Source organism: Lontra canadensis, unplaced genomic scaffold (assembly GCF_010015895.1).
Source record: "Lontra canadensis isolate GAN:19392208 unplaced genomic scaffold, GSC_riverotter_1.0 scaffold2, whole genome shotgun sequence".
NCBI lineage: Eukaryota > Metazoa > Chordata > Mammalia > Carnivora > Mustelidae > Lontra > Lontra canadensis.
The window spans coordinates 15,353,686-15,371,406 of record NW_022630996.1 but is presented as its reverse complement, the minus strand read 5'-3'; the positions used below and the strand labels follow the sequence as shown (position 1 = coordinate 15,371,406).

General features: G+C 43.9%; 1 protein-coding gene across 2 annotated transcripts in view; it reads right to left on the bottom strand.

Moving 5' to 3' along the window:
- Positions 1-2,476: 2,476 nt before the first annotated feature.
- The window catches only part of UBE2H (ubiquitin conjugating enzyme E2 H), a 103,298-nt gene continuing 88,053 nt past the window's right edge, over positions 2,477-17,721 (bottom strand). For both annotated transcript variants that reach the window (XM_032869283.1, XM_032869273.1), the window contains 2 exons: positions 9,267-9,395; positions 2,477-4,490 (listed from right to left, as the gene is read on the bottom strand). In XM_032869283.1, coding sequence (XP_032725174.1) covers positions 4,366-4,490; positions 9,267-9,395 — 254 coding nt within the window. In that variant the 3' untranslated portion in view covers positions 2,477-4,365. The remainder of the gene's footprint in view (positions 4,491-9,266; positions 9,396-17,721) is intronic.

Here is a 17,721-nt window from a genome sequence, read left to right as displayed (position 1 = left end):
GGACTCTGGAGGTGGGGCTTCTTAGTTACCACTGTCTTAGGGTGACACTCCCTTCCCACACCCACCCAGTCATCTTCCTCTGTAAGGGCTTCTCAGACACAAAACCAAGCCAGAGGCTGCTGCTGAGAGGAGTCAGATGAACAAGGAGGGTGTCTGTTGTTGCTTTTAAGAAAGGGCTGAGTAATCATTGAGGCTATCATCTTATTGATCAAGGTCCAGCCATTTGCCAAGGTATATACACATTTTATTTAAAAAAGTTTACAGTTTTCATTATACACAACTATTAAGAGGTTATAGTCAGAGGAGGCATTTGTCCTGTTGACAGAAGTGCCCGCTAGATCATCACAATGCAAGGAGAAAGGTGGGAGGGAGGAGAGGGCAAGGAAAAAATAAGCGATAAAAAGCTTAGATTTCAGTTAAGGGCTGGTAAGTCCCTTTTCTCTCTTCAAGTATCACACAATATGTACCAAATACAATCAGTAAATAATGGCCATTTCTTCCCAAGCCCACAGCCAAGACGAGTATTTGCCGAAGAAAGTGAGAGTCCTGGCCCTTCCTCAGGTGGGTGGAGACCCTGCCCGCCCGACCAGGGTGAGCTCCCCCTTCCTCCAGGGGCCTCCACCCCAATCCTTGATGGAACTGCCAAGGTGTTCAGTGGCCAGAGAAATTACGAACATGGATTCAGAAGTCCAAAGAAAACACAGGTCTTTGCGCCCAATCAGGAATAATTTGATTTTAGTCAAGAAGGCCGAGAACCCGGTTAGAAGTTGGTACAAGAACTCTTGCTAACTCTTGTTAATGGCTTTCATTTTTTCTGATTGAGTCCCTAGAATGTAGAAGGGCCACGAGCCATTTAAAAATCAAACACCAGTTCCCAGAAACTTGGGTGTCTAGAAACTTCCCCCATGAAGGCTAGCAGAGGATCTGTCTTTCATGATTCTAGCCGTTAACAGGAGGCCTAATGAAAAGCAAGTGTCAGGCCAAGGCCAATCAACTTCAGAGAGCATTTTGAGGAGGAAAAAATTCCTTTGAGGGGAGACACTCCTCAGGAGCTTAGATCAGCCAGTTGGCAATGAGAACAGCTTCTGAAGTGGAAGGACGATGTTAGGTACTGGAGAGACATATGGCAACTTCTGAAAACTACCTTACTAGTATAAAATGCTGGTTGAAACTGCACAGTCACCTCAAGGAGGGTGACAAGATCAAAGACAAAAGAGCACAATGCCAGCATCTAGCTTGGCTACCATGAAATGCAACCTGCCAGGCAAAGGATGGCTTGCGCTGGTCAACCACAAGGTAAAACTTGGAAACTATGGGTATGCTAAGAAAGGGAGGGAAACTGCCAGAAGCAACTCTGACCTACCACCACCACCTTTAAAAGCAGTCATGTTCAGCCCCACTGAGGGGCTCTGGATGCTTTTCTGAGTGTTACGACGGGAAATCTGGAAAAGTTTCCGGAGCTGTCACACCCCCTCTTCTAGCCTTACGGTATCATCAACCACTGGGGGCCAGAGTCCTCTGATTTCCAGCCAGGCTTTCTTCCAGCTCCCTCTGTACCTAGAAGCACGGTCGTCTCCTCCTGGCTACCTCCCCCAGGTACAGGAAGGGACAAAAAGTTAGCATAAGGAAGATTCTGTTCAACTCATCAAAGGCCAGTTTCTCAGACGAGAGGGAAAGCCCCACATGGAGCCAAAAGCATGCATGGGACCAAGGTTAGTGCCCAGAAAGGACAGATCTGCACGGAACCAGCAGGTACAGCGTGATCTGGGTAGCCATAGCCATTCCAGGAGCTTCCTGCACTAACAGGGAAGCCTCAGTACACCTTCATCAGACAGACTTGGATGGACAGACACACACGCACACATGCTGCAGCCATACTTGGGATCTGCTTCTTAACCCCTGCGACCTCCCCCAACACGTCTTTATTCGGATATTCTGCACCACCAGACTCCCAGTGCCAGAGCGTTCAATCCGCGGCGAGCCAATGTCTTTTTTGAGAAAAAGGTATTTAGTCGGGGAGCAGAGCTGTGGCTCACATACATTCCCCCAAACTTGGCTCTACTTGTTTTGTTTGTTTTGTCTTGTTTTTGACAAGATTAAAAGCAATTATTATCTGGACATTATTTTTTTTGAAAGGTAATTAGAACACTATTGTTTATACAATATTGAAAAAATACAATTTTTATTGTTTGAACTCAAATCACCACCCAGCACTTTTAAAGCCTACCCTAAGTCGCACCTACAATTTAAACGGTTATAGCACAAGCAAACTGCTAATTCAGCAGGTAAGCAGGTTAGACAGCGCCAGCAGAGACCCTCCCTCCCCCAAAGTAAGAGAAGACAACGCGCTAGAGAAGTTAAAGCACACCATTCCATGTTAAAGAGTTAACACTACCCCTCCAACAAGCCACAAATGCTAGATAGATAAACTCGGTACGGTTAACTAACCACAGCCCTACGTAACTGCACTTTAAAATTTTTTTTTAAAGAAAACCTTTTGCTTCATGCCCGTAATTAACATAAATTAAGAAAATTCTCTGTCTTTTAGGAAAATAATCATGCTAAAAGCAAGTTGTACTTTCTATAGATTTTCAAAGAAAAGACTGATTGTGCTTTTTGAATAAAAAAAGATAGGGTATCTTCCAACCTCACTGACTCCAATCTTGTGGAACACAGATAGCACTTCTAAACTAAAAACACACACCAGAAAGAAAAACTCAATTATCCCAGTGGGACATTAAAAAATGGTCTTTAGAAGGTTTTAGGATTGGCTAATTCTGCTACTGTCCTATTGGTTGTGGCAAACAAGGGATACAGACTTGCTGTCTAAGGTTCTCCAAACTCAGCAGGCAACACTCAGATTCGAAAGAAACTCTGCCGGCAACCTGGACATATGGTGAGCTGAGTAAACATTTGATTAGCAGGCATTTTAAACGGTCTGGTTTCCTCTTAACACATACAGGAGAGAGTATGTTCTTCCTTCAAAACCTGTTCTACTGCATCGTATTTCCGAACGCTTTCCTCTTACTCAGTCACACTCTGAAGAAACGCCGTTTGTTTTTCCCGTGTAGAGTCACTTTGGGTACAAGGACCTTTATTTGTTCCAATTATTACTCATTTTCAATTTAGAATGTGTGTTGGGTCTAAAATACCCATTTCCCACTCCCACAAGCAGATGATGACCAGGTTGCCGCCAAGAGTGGCAGCAGAAGGGAAAACAAAACCAAAAACATGAAGGGGAGGAGAGTACCCGGGAGTCACAGCCACCAGACGGGTCTTCTTGCCGAGTCTAATGGTCCACTGAGCGGCTGTCCAAGGAGGAGGCCATCTCTTGGTAGGTGAAGATTATAGGTGAAGATTAAATTTGCAACCTAAGCACAATTCACACACACACCATTTTAAAAATAAAGGCAGGGGAGCTGGGGGGAGGAAAGGAAGGGGAAGAAAAAAAAAAAAGCTCCAACCCAAACAAAAACACCTACAACCACCCTCAAATTTAAAGCTCTCAGTCCAGGGCAGCGGTCTCAAAGTGGCCTAGAGGACAAGGAGGCGACTCTGTAGGTGCTGGATGAGACAAAGCACCTTCCTGGTCACTCTACTCCTCCTGTCCTGTCCCCTCAGAAAGCTATGGATTACAAGCGCTACCCCAAGAAAAAGAATCCGGTTCAGAAAACACTTCCAAGAGGTTCTCCAAAGCAAAAACACTTGTGGCTGCAGGGCCTGCTAGTGAGTCGGGCAGGAATCTACATATAAAAATGTACTTAAAACCCAGAGTCAGAAATTGTTTTACGTTTCAATACTCCAATTAGCTCCCTGTTTTCTACTGTTACTCCACAGAAACGGGGCCACCTGGGAGTCCCAGGAAGGAGCGGCTCCGGCTCTGATGCGGCCGGCTCCTCGTGCTCCCACAGCAGGCCTGGTCCGCCCCCAGTTCCTCCCGTCCATTTTGAAAAAGCACTATTCTATCTTCACGTCCAAGAGCTGGATGGTTTGGTTTGTTTCTTTGGAACCATCAATAAAAGAAGCAACTCTTTTCCTGTTATCCTTACTCACATCTATCTATCGGAGTGGCTATGTGACAGCTGGGCAGCACACAGGCTGACCTGGCCGAGTGGACTTGTGAATGCATGCATTCAGACCGCATATTGCTACCAAAATGGAATGTGGGAATATGCACCTCAGATTGAGAAATGACCAAGAAATCAAGATCTAAAGGGTGATATATAATATATATATATCAATGCTATTATTCATAAAAACCTTGTTTAGTAATAAAAAAAATTGCTTTGTTTAAATATGAATATTATAGTCTGCTTCTCATGGTTAGGAAATAATAGTCTTTCTGAAAAGCAGGTGCTTTTTCTACTACAACTCCATATCCTGGGCCTCATCTTCCGAAAAGTCAGACATAGAACTCTCCGACGAGCTGTCACCGGTGCCCTCCTCCTGCTCTTTCAGCGCCTCCTCTGTTGCGTATTTCTGGATGTACTCTGCACAGGGGGTGGGGAGGAAGAAAACACAGGGGGCAGTGAGCAGGCAGGTCTGTGGTTCGGTGACCCCCAAAGTTGGCGCGGGGCTGGGGAAGTTCAGGCCTTCCTTACCTGCCAGGCTATGGTCACTATAGCTAAGGGGAGACCCCACGGAGGATGTCTTTGGCATTCGTGCATTCTGCCCCCTTCGTAAGAGAGGCGAAGCAGAGCATCTGACGTGTAGGGAAGAGACACAGACTGCACCTCCAGCCCCAAACTCCCCAGTGCCATCACCTCCCAGGTGCATGTGTCGGAGGCAGCCCACCGCCCCGGGCCTTGGCTGCGAAGCAGGGGAGAGCCGGCAGATGTCCAGGACGGTGTCTGGTGTGAACTGGCCTCCAGTTCGGCCGCCAGGCCGCCCTCGCTCTTGCCTTGTTGGCTTATCCATATGGCCGAGCTCCTCCAAACTTGCAGGACTGGGGACATGTGGACCCCCTACTTTCTCCTTATCTCTGTGTTAAAAAAACTATTCACCTCCCAGGCAGAGCAGGACTAGTTATGATTCCACAGTAATTTATAAGGAAATCCCCCATCATTTTCAGACTTGCACTTATATAATTACAGTCAGCCCAAATCCATTATTTTAGGAACAGATTTTAGCCTAAACAGATCCTGCCTGTCAGGTTTCTGAAGCAGCTGGTGAAAACGGTCTCTCCATCCGCTCGGGAACGAGCTGCTATCTGGAGACACAGCGAGCCTGAGCGACTCGATCATCTACTACTCACCTGAAGATCTGGCTGAAACAAAGTTTTAAGAACTGCTGAACAAACAACTTGTTCCTAAAAACTCTAAGTGCACACTGATTTTCAGTAAATGGCCTACACACAGTATGAAGACACAAGACAGGACCTACTGAGAGAGTCAGCAGGAGAGAAACACGCCCTCATGTCCTTACACTGTGTTTCTCTCCTACGGAGTCACAGGCACTGAGCACAAGAGTAAGGGAAGGAAAATGGCCAAAGGAGCTGGCCAAGTTTGAATAATGTAACATAGGGGCCTAGCTAAGAGTATTTCTGATATATTTAAAGCCAGATGCAGGGCTCGATCCCAGAACCCTGAGATCATGACCTGAGCTGAAGGCATATGCTCAAATGACTGAGCCACCCAAGGGCCCCTAAAAGGTTGTTTTAAAAAAAAAAAGAAAGAATGCGTGACAGAGACTACACGTGGTCACATCTGGCCCTTTACAGAAAAAGTCTGCAGATTTCTGACTTAAAACCCTACAAATTCATTACATGAAGATTTAGGCAGAGATGAGACTTCAAAAGCTCCTGATTAGGTAAGAACTCACCTGAATTTACCTCTTAGAAATGTTTATTATAGGGGTGCCTGGGTGGCTCAGTGGGTTAAGCCGCTGCCTTCGGCTCAGGTCATGGTCTCAGGGTCCTGGGATTGAGTCCCGCATCCGGCTCTCTGCTCAGCAGGGAGCCTGCTTCCCTCCCTCTCTCTGCCTGCCTCTCTGTCTACTTGTGATCTCTGTCAAATAAATAAATAAAATCTTTAAAAAAAATGTTTATTATAGTCTCAGAAAGGTTATTTTTACCCTCTAATAGGTCAGCTACTTTGCTGCATTTGTAGAAAGAAGCTGCTGCACTTTGACATTTCTCACTGACACTGTAAGGTGATATTATTAGTCTTCTTTAGTATATTTGAGGAAATAAATATGTTTTAAGTGCTTAGCATACTAGGACATGGCCTTTCAGGAGACAGAAAAATTAAGAGCAAGGTCATTCATGAGCGGGAGGCCAGACGCAGATGAAAGGAGTCAGCTGCCAAGTGCGATCGGGGCGAGCGTGAAGGCAAGGCCTCTGGCCTCTTAGAGCTAGGAAGGCAGGCACATCTGCACTGACCCTTGAAGGAATTCTCAGCTGTAGCACAGAACATGCCATTCCAGGTGAAAGGCACAGCCTCACCAAAAGCAGAGGGGAGGGGGTGCCTGGGTGGCTCAGTGGGTTAAGCATCTGCCTTCAGTTCAGGTCACGATCCCAGGGTCCTGGGATGGAGCCCTGCGTCCAGCTCCTCACTCAGAGGGGAGTCTGCTTCTTCCTCTCCCTCTGCCTGCTGCTTCCCCTGCTTGTGTGCTCTCAAAAAATCTTAAAAAAAAAAAAAAAAAAAAAAAAAAGGGAGAAGGACATGGCCAGGATGTGAAAACACAAGGCCAAGAACTACATTTGTATCTGAAGCAAATAAGGCAAAATGTACAGTAGGTCTTACTGTAGTTGGATGGTGAGTATATGGTTAAGTTATTTTCTGGGTTTTTTTTTTAGGTTGACACTTTCCCTATGGAAGGGAACGTAGCTGAGTATCTGAAACTCATCCAGTGTGATGGTCACATATTGCTACATTTAGGAATGAAGGTGAAGATGGAGATCACACACAGTGAGAGAGAGCCATGAATGGCAGGCTAAGATGCGGAAGTGTGCGTATCTTTAGACAGTTCCCTGGTGCTCCTCCTACATGCAGCTCCTATCTACATGATAAAAAACGTCAACTTAATGTGAATGCTAACAAAATCCATGGTAATAAAAGTTACACACGCTGACCTGTGAGGTTAGGCAGAGAAATGTCTCCTGGTAGCAGCCTGGGAGAGAGTTCCCATCTAGACATGTTTTTGGAAATCACCTACCTGGAGGGAATCACCTAAAGCAGTGAGGGGTGAATCGGCTCCCCAAGTGGTGAGGGGGGTGAGGGAGGACTGAATGACCCGAGAGGCTCAAGACAATGACCATGTCTGGGAATGGAATGAGAAAGGTTTTCAGGAAGGGAAAGGGCAGAACCAAAAAGCTGCAGAGAAGTCAGGAAAACATGTCTTGAGCAGAGTGCACATGATTAGGGAGACAAGGGAGTCATAGATTATCAGAAGAGGAGGGAAAACGAACTAGCAGGGGTTTAGGGCGAGGAAGTAAGAAGTTTGAAAATGACAGGAAATCAAGAGCAGGACTCCTACTAAAGAGGTCCACAGGAGCAGACAAAAGCTTCTGAATGGGGGATGCCTCCGACAGGCTGGGTGCAGAGGAGAACCCAGTGGTGGGAGGCAGGGGAGAACTGGGAGGACAAGCCCCCTGGCTGGGGGCTTTTGGTGGGGGGCACGTCTAAGCCATCAGGGTAGTTCTTACAGTCCTGATTTTCATTACTCAGGAAGACAAAAATGATAGCCAACACTGACATTTCAGAAAGCAAAAATTCCCTAAGCTAGAGCTTGCCATTCTAAAATAAAAATGTAGATTGGATTCCTTCTGTAACTGGTACTATAGCAGATACGTACTAAAACAGGAATAGTGCTAAATTGCTGAGGCATAATGAATGTAAGAACTATAGAAATATCTCCACGGCGAGATGTCTGTGGGCTGCAGACACTGTTAAGGGATTCCTGTGTCCCAAGTTTAATACAGTCTCATAAAAGAATTTCATCTGGTGGAAACAGACTGCTTTCTTTCCTCTTGAAATACTTATTTGGCTATACAGATATTCTGCTACATAAATTAGATATTAATTTCCAAGGAAACCTGAAACCCAAGTAAATTAACTGGAGTAGATTTATTTATCTCAACAGAAGTACCAAACAGTACCCTACAGGAATCAGAGAAGAGCGAGAAAACCAAAGGGAAGCCTCAGATGCGCCTATCTCATGCCTGCACAGTTAAGAGTGAAGACATATACATTCCAGACTCCTGTAAATTATTTCTACTGCCACCTCTTGCAAACGGACCTTAGAGGGGCCACACAACCGGCAGAAGCTGACAATCTTCAGGCAAGTCATGCTAACAATTAGGTAACAATGACCCGCTATCTGGTAAGGAGAGCAGGCCTACCTTCATGGACTTTGAATTCATTTCCTTTCTGGTGGAACTTATCTAGACTTTTCACTATGAAGGTTCTCAAGCACACGGAGAGGTAAAAATGAATACCAGTAAACCGGTGTGAAGTTACAGATGTTCTTCCAAAACCACAAGTTCATTTTAATGAACTTCATGTCCCATTAGCAGGTAACTTTCAGAGTGAGAAAGGAGGATTCCAGATCGTAAAGGATGAGCAAATGAGCGCTCCTACCACGAGCACATTTCTACCTAGCACAGCACATTTCAAGTTTTACTAGAAAACTGGGCCCTAGGGCCACCTATCTGCAGCAGACAAGAAATGCGCCCAGGTGTAAACTTTCCAAAGTGAAAGAAAATCAGTATGGAGCCAGGAAAAGAAACCAGCTGGATATTCTTAATTCAACAGGTAAAATGATACAATAAAAAAAAGTGTAAGGATAAATTTGGCATTTCCCAACTTCTAAAGTTAACAGCTTTCCTGACCAGCCAGGATGATTCAGTCTGTAAACAAATGGGAGATTATGCCTTATCCTTTACTACTTCATTCTTGAGTCCCAATTTCCTAATTCTACAAGACAAGAGGAAGCAAATGAAGGCCGCGGTTCTGCTGGACAGGGGTCCGTGGGGATTTCCACCACACCCGGTAAGTGCCCTCCCCCACTTTCTCATCTTTCCTTTTGCTCTTTCTCACTCCTTCTCGTCTTCCTTGCTGGGACCTTCAGCCTTCCCAAGGTGTGGATGACCCCTTGGAACTCCAGGGGCTAGTGAGTTCTGCTCCAGCCCACAGACAGCGGTCTCTTTTAAGGCCTGAGAAAAATTATTATTAACTAAGAAAGGCATTTAATGATCTTAAAAGGCATTTAAAGCCCAATACATGTTAAGTTTTTCTGTCTCTAGGTTGAACTATTTGCTCTCTCACCTTTAATTTTCTGCTTGTATTCTTCTGGTCGGTGGAGGTACATCGCTGCAGCATCACCGTTCAGAGGATCTATGGGGTTGGGATAGGCCAACAACTGGGGCAGGAAGGACTCAAATATATTGGTAAGATCTGAAAAAACAAACAGAAATATGTCATGCATGGAATAAAACAAGTTCACCTAAAATTCACTTGAGTTCAGTAGTCAACACTGCTTATCTTCCAAAATAATCAGCCACACGGACGTTTTCTGTAACAGTGTGCTCTGTTACACGTGAGCTCTAGCACACAGGCTTTTCAGTATCAATTTTAAAACTTAAAATTTAATTTTGATTTGAAGAATCAGATGAAGGTGTGTCTGATATTCACTTCCAAAGGCAGTTGTCTAATTCTAATTCATTCCGTGTTCTAAACCAAGAATTCAGAAATACTACAGACATTAATTAAAATGCATGCCCGAAACTCCACAGCACTCTACAGTCTTACAAAACGAGTAGTTATCTCTTAATATCGCCTTTTTCTACAGCTTTGAAAATTCCCACTCTGGAAGCTATTCAAGCGCCAGATCTCAAAAGAAGTTTTATAGGCCTTGATGTTTAATTCAATTCTCATCACCTTTAATGGAGGTAAACAGAACCAGTTTTTTCATTCTTCTGGCTAATGAAGGTAGGAACCTACATAGGCCACTTAAAATCACAGATAATCATGAGACAGAGAAGTACCAATTTACTGAATTTATTCATAATCATTTTAATAGACACATATTAGCTCCCTTCTTGCCAGATGCAGCACGAGGTACTGGGTGTACAGCGAAACATTTCACACATGGCAAAGTCAGCAAGAACTTTGCAGCCACATAGTGCTTTGTAAAGGAAACGGGCCTTGCAAACCTGTAAAATAAACTACACATTTCCATGACTTCAGAGATGCGGTAACGTCCGTTCCATTTGGCCCTCAGCAGTCAACTGGGGAATCTTAGTGCCTCCAGCAATCTGCCCTCCTTCAGTTACTCTATCATGTTTTGTGGAAAAATTTCTGTTTCTGGGGAAGGCTAAAGCACAGCAGCATAAGAACCACTCCTAACATTTATTCTGCTCTTTTACTGTATTTTTTCCCCTTTACAACGAGCACTCTGATGCAGTCTTCTAAGTGAATGTCTGCTCATGTCACATCACTGTGGTTCTCAGGGAGGCATGGTTTTGCTCCCTGGCAGACATCCTGTGATGTCTGGAGAGATTTTTGGTTGTCACACCTGGAGGGCGGAGGGGGAACCAGTGGTGCTAGCAGCCCTCCCGGTGAGAAGCAGGGACGCGGCTAAACACCCCACAATGCACAGGACAGCCCTTTACAACAAATAATTATCTGGGCCAAAATTCAACAGTGCTGAGGTTAAGAAATCCTGGTCTAGTTAAAAGGGGTTGATAAACTTTTTCATAGAGGGCCAGAATAAATACTTTAGACCTTGTGGGCCAGGTTTGGACTCTCTTTTAACAACTCAACACCTAGCTTTGCCACCGTAGCACAGCAACACTCACAGATAATGGGAAAACAAAACGGGTGTGACTGTAAATCAAACTTTATATACAAAATAAATTAAACTTCATATACAAAACCAGGCAAACGTGTGCCACTCTCTGCTTTAAAAAACCCCAGGAGTAACAGCTCTTCCTCGTCAGTGTAAGGCTTCCCTAACGGTCAGGGTGCACAGCTGGAGAATAAGCTGGAGCTGCACCGTTTTACGGAACTTTCCACATGATGAGAATGTTCTGCATCGGCACCGTCCAATATGGCAGCCGCTGGCCACATGTGGCTATGGACGTGCTATGGCTGGTGTAACTGTGTGACTAAAATTTTCATTTTATTTAATTCTAACTTACATTTAAGTTAGCACACATGGCGAGTAGATCCCATATGGGACAGCACAGGTCTAGACAGTTAACGTCACCCGTTCCCACGCACCGTGCAGACATAGAGGTTTACCTTAGGCATCAAGTAACAGAGACTTGGTATTATTCCATGGACTGGAGCTATTTCACCTTCCTAAGGCTAACTTCCCAAAGAACCATGTCAGAGTAAGATTCCCACGTGCCAGGAAATAAATGGAGAGATTCCTCATCAAAAAAGCAAAACAAAAATAATCCTCCAAGATAACCCCCCATCACCTGTAGTAAGATTTTCACTGACGTTATACTTAAAATTTTTTTTTAAAAAGGAAGCAACATATTCAACAAACCAGTAATTATTCATGGTACAAAACCAATGAAAACTACTCAAAAGGCTAAAGAGTCGGAAAAAAACACATAACTCTGATGTTGGGGGATGAAGTCCTTAAAATGGTATGTTCTCTAGAATTGTAACTATGTACAATACATGTGCATAAGGATATTTAAAAAGTTATCTCAAGGCAATATGCTTGCGACTTCTCCTTTTCACACATCAAGTGACACTGCTTTTTTTTACCCTTTAAAAATAGCATTTTCCTATGAATACGTCCTTTCTACTTTTGCATATGTTTGAAATATTTCAGTAAAACATACGTCTAAAAAAAATCAAGGTAAATACATTCAGAAGGAAAAAAACAAGGGTATCGAAGTTTTACAAACTCAGTATGATCTGGGAGCAGGGAAGAGTTAACAAGACTGACACCAGCACTAACAACACTAGCAGGCACGGGAGCAGCAATAGCCTGCACTTACAAAGTCCTCACTCCAAGCCAGGCAACTCTGAGTACTTTACGTGCACACTCAGTTTCACTACAGCCAATGACCTCGGTACCATTACTATCTCCATTTTGTATATGGTGGAAACTGAGGCACAGAGAGGTTAGGTAACTGCGTTTCAATCCTGGGCTTATCCACCATGCTGCCTCTGTCAACAGATGAAATGAGCAGTGTCGAAACTTTCATGAAGGCACAAGCTACCCACATCTTGGCATTAAAACTGCATATCCTCACAGATGGCCACCCCAACCCCCACCCCGTGCACAGTCTTCCTTACTCTCAAGTTCAAGGCCCACAGAATGATCTCTAAGCAGAGAACGTTAAGGGATTTCTGTGGCTCTGTTGGATACTTCGCAGAGGTCCTGTGCTTACTTTCAAGGAGCTAAACCACAGAAAGTAGCCCACGGCCTCAGAGACACCCACACATGGTGACCTGGGCATTCTCCTGTCATATCAGGGGCTACTCAGAAACATTAGCTGATGAATATTCTTATCAAACAACAAAAACCTTTAAAATACACACACACACACACACACACACACACACCCCCAAAGTGTAGGTTTTATTCTCTTTAAGTAATGTTCAGAAGTGCCTGAGGACTTGAGAAATATAGCAGAGGACATGCTTTATAACTAGGCGTTTTCTGTGTTCCAAGAAGGGATTTTTATACCTTTTCCCCACTATTTTTAAGTTTTTTTAAGGTACCAGAAGTGACCCTGCCTAGGTATTTGTTCCCCAAAAGTAAAGAACTCTCAATTATTTGTTCTACCTTCCTATGTTTGTCTTCCTGCATTAACACACTTCTGATCCATTTTACAGATGTGCTGAGTCATGCCTGTAAAACAGGAGAGCAGAAAATGTACACAGCCTAGGTTCTGGGTGAAGAGGACAGCATTTGAAGACCAGGGTGTTGTGGCTATGGCCATTTTATTTTTTATTTTTAGATTTTATTTATTTATTTGAAAGAGAGACAGAATGGGAGCGGGCGGCAAAGAGAGAGGCAGACTCCATGCTGAACAGGGAGCCCAACATGGGACTCGATCCCAGGACCCTGAGAACATGACCCGAGCCAAAGGCTGACCCTTAACTAAGCCAGCCAGGCAGGTGCCCTGCCACGGCCATTTTTAAAACAAGTAACACAGCCCTGGGAGTGGCTAACAGAGTGATTACTACTGAGAGGGTCCTCTCCAAGGAAACATCTCTCCAAAGTTACAGATAAAAATCTTCTTTCAAGGTTAAGTGTTGACAGAAGAAATCTAAACTGGGGTGCCTGGGTGGCTCACTCAGTTAAGCATCTGCCTTTGGCTCAGGACATGACCTTGGGGTCCTGGGATCGAGTCCCACGTTAGGCTCCCTAACCTCAGTGGGGAGTCTGCTTCTCCCTCTCACTGCGCTCCTTCCCCCGCTTGTGCTCTAATAAATAAATAAAAATGTTAAAAACAAGAAAGAGAAGAAGAAACCTAGACTGTAAACTCAAAGTGAAATGAAGAAACTTACCTTTGGAAAAATCCATTATAAAATGAGGGGGTTTTCCCCCTACAATTGTTAATAATGGTAATAAAATATGAACATCTCTCACTTTAAAAGTCTTTTAAAAAAATATTAATTGGGGGCGCCTGGGTGGCTCAGTGGGTTAAAGCCTCTGCCTTCGGCTCAGGTCATGATCCCGGGATCCTGGGATCGAGCCCCGCATTGGGCTCTCTGCTCAGCGGGGAGTCTGCTTCCCCCTCTCTCTCTGCCTGCTTCTCTGCCTACTTGTGATTTCTGTCAAATAAATAAAATCTTAAAAAAAAAAAAATTAATCGTCCACTTTTTGAAAGGGAGAGAACCAGACACACAGAACACCCCAATCTCAAGATTACAGTCAGCTGGTTACATTACTGGCTGCCTTAATTTTTAAAGGAAGTCCAAAGATCCCTGAGAAGTATGGTTTATGATGAGCAAACAGCTCTTACTTTTGCTTTGGACTAAATCAGCACTTACAAAAATGTAGTCCATTAAGACGCGATTCTTCAGCCTGACCTTACAGTATTAATATTAACAATATTACAACACTCATTCCTCAGTTTAGGCACTTAAACTAATAATTTGTATTCATATTTAATTTTTAAAAACACCAAATCATACTGCTCTCTCATCAAAAGCAGCACTATTTACCCCCTTCAGCCCAGAGCAGTGGTTCCTAGTTAGTCTAGATCCTCAATGTTTGTCCATCAAAATTACCTGTGGAGTTTTTCCAAACCCTGCACACTGAGGCCTCATTACCTACACCATGGCCTCTGGCTCAGGACAGACTGGCATATGTGTGTGTGCGCAGCTGCAGAGCCAGGAAATGCTACCTACCCTGCACACTCCTACCCGGAATAAACGGGAAGACAGCTATTGGCCTGCGGGTTCTCTGAAAAGGTTCAGGGCTCTGAACTAAGCTGCTCAGGCAGCTGTAGGGGGGCCACGCCCCGAGCCTTTCAGCTCCTTCCTGTACTCTGCTGTCACCCTCACTTCCTCCACGTGGAGGTACTCCAAATGGAAGGTAGAAGAAAGTGGATCCATTTTCAAGGGGCTTTAAAGGGCTGCTCTGGAGTATAAGAGGCAGCGAGAGAGATCATCTAACACACTACAGACTTTGGGCACAGCAAATTCCATTAGACTGAACGGTTTCCAGCAAAAGTGGTAAACAACAGATGGGAAACCTAGAAGACCGCAAGTCTAATCTCAGGCCTTCCACTGACTTGCTCTTTGACCTTGGGCAGGTCTCTTCCTCCCTGCATCTCAATTTCTTCATCTGCAAAAAAGAGAAGTATAATACTGCAATTCCTTACACGGGAGAATTAACACATTACTAAAAAGGACTATAAAGCAGGCTTCATATGTCAGCAATGGACTAGGCTCAAATATTAAAAAAAAAAAAAAAAGCCACTTTCTTAGAGTAGAAATTTCAGCTACCTGTATCCCTCAAAGGATACATGTTAATTAAAATGAGTCACAATGGGAAAAAAAATGCGCCAATTCCCCTACTCCAGGTGACTCACAAAAAGATGGTACATGGCTTAAAGGAAAAAACATAGGAGGGGATGAATCACAGATCATGTTTTATTCTGGGCTGTTTATAAGCCACTGACCATATTATTTCTTCTTCCTCTATTTCCTGTGAGTGTTAAAGTGGGAATTTTGGTAGAGCATGCTGCTACCTTTCAGGTTAAAGCCCTACAGATGCCCCGAGCTTGACATGGCCTGCCCTACCAGGACCTGTCATTACCAAGCCAGCATTCATGCCAGAGACTTTAACTTGCATAATATTCATCTGTTTTCCAGACTTAACACCCCAAATGCTGTAACTTAGAAACCACCACCATCACACAGCAGTCATGGCTAGAGGCCGAGTCATCAAAGCCACTCCCTCTCTCTCCTCAGAGGCCACCTATCCTACTCCCCCAGATGCCCCAATGCCCCGGGTTCCTGACTTTAAAAGCCAAACAAATAACATACACTTGCACAGCAGTGTGGATTCTGTGGTGTTGGTAATGTAAGCAGGAGTTTCATATACTCTTACTCTGGGAAGCTCATCGTCTTACAATTTTAAAGAAGTCAATGCTGATAACTACCAAATCTTTCTAACTGGTCCTTTTTATTTCTGGTCTTGTCAAATTTGACACACTTTTCTCCTGATATCTAGATAGACTCCAACACCCTTGTTGCAGGCTCCCAACCTCTGGAAGGACTTTGATTAGGCTTTCTCCTTTATTCCATTACTCAGTTGGTTTTCCAGATTCACTACCTGTCCTAACAAAATGCCTCTAGTTCCTCTTCTGTCTTCCCTGGCATGTATAGGGCCCAATGTACCATTTCACCTCAGAACAGGGTCTGGCCTTCCAGGCTCCACACTCTTGCCTCTGTAATCAGAGGAAGCTTCCTTAAAACAATCACTCAGGTCATTTGCCATCAAGAGCAAGTTCCTCTTGTTTTCCTTCAAAACTCTTCATATTCCAGAAGCATGCTATCCAAACAAACTTATAGTTCACTGGTCCCCTCCTGTCTGACGGAGAACCCCTGGCTTCTCAAGTCAAGATTCACTGCGCCAGCCACAACTCAAGGTATTATGTGTTCCGTAATTCAACAGGGAGCAGGGCTGAGAGGAAAGAAATTCAAGTCCTACTCAGGGGTGCTTGGGTGGCTCAGTCATTAAGCGCCTGCCTTCCACTTGGGTCACAATCCCGGGGGTCCTGAGGTTCTCTGCTCAGCGGGAAGCCTGCTTCTCTCTTTCCCACTACCCTTGCTTGTGTTCCCTCTCTCACTGTGCTCTGTCAAGTAAATAAATAAAATCTTCAAATAAATAAGTTCTTTTTAAAAAATAAAAGTCCTACTCATAATTAGGGAAAATCACAAATTGTTAAGTCTAGTAGTCTAGAGCTAGTGATTCTCTAGGAATTACACAGATCATCTCTGTCCAGGGACTTTGGGCCATTATGGTTAAAGCTACTAGCTAAATAGTTGAGATCACTTGGGAATTAACCATGTTATCCATATCCTTCATTTATTAGAGAAAAATAAGCAGCTGACCTTTCAAAACTCCACTGACTTTTGCTCATCTTATAAGCAACTTAATTAATCCGTCATGAAATGCTAAGCAAGTCATAAATTTACAATATGTATTCAAAATAAAATGAACCATAAAATTCCACTTCATTCATTCAGCTTTTTTTCTTTTTGGGAGGGGGAGGAGCTACCTATTAGACATAAAAAAACCCATATGAATATACATTAGTCAAATTTTTATAAGACTGCAACAGCCCAGATTTCCTTTAGTTATTTAATATAAATTTTGGTTAACTAACAGATGTTTACTTTTCCACTCTTTTACTAGCTCCTAAGAAGCTGGAATATTAACAATGGCTTTTAAAATTTCTCTTGTTTACAGTCTGTGAACACTAAAAAAAAAAGTGAAATTCTACCCTCACGAACAAGGAGTCAGAAACCTATATTTCGGGGCGCCTGGGTGGCTCAGTGGGTTAAGCCGCTGCCCTCGGCTCAGGTCATGATCTCAGGGTCCTGGGATCGAGCCCCGCGTCGGGCTCTCTGCTCAGCAGGGAGCCTGCTTCCCTCTCTCTGCCTGCCTCTCTGTCTACTTGTGATCTCTCTCTGTCAAATAAATAAATAAAATCTTTAAAAAAAAAAAAAAAAGAAACCTATATTTCTTCAACCTGAAGAATGGCATTTCGTGTGGCCAAGAAGGACTTGGTAAGCAGGGGCTCTAAAAGGTGAGAAACATCTTGAGGAAATCTTCAAAACAGCTGGTCAGGAGGAATGCCCACAGATAGGTAGGTGGACTTGCAAAAAGAAATGGCTTTGAAAACAAAAGTCACATTCTCTAAAATAACTAACTTGAACCCACTGTTCAATGAGGATAGCTTAATCCTATAGCTGCTTTGAGGGCACACACGTGGTGAGCAGAAGCAGACCACCACAAAGACTTCCTGTGGTCCTGTGGCACAGAACCAGCTGGCCACAAGGCTTGCCACGCCATATTTCGTTTACTGAAGGCTGACATGTTGCTAATGGAATAATGTATCAAGCCACCAATCTGCTGGGAGATAAATTCAAGAATGTATCCAATTACTTAACTGAGAGGGTCTTCTGTGTTTCTGTGTGGATAAAATATATGAGGTCTGAATTCATCAGATTTTTAAGTGTTCTCAGGTTAGTCCAAGGGGATCTTTTATTTTTTATAAGGAGGCTCCGT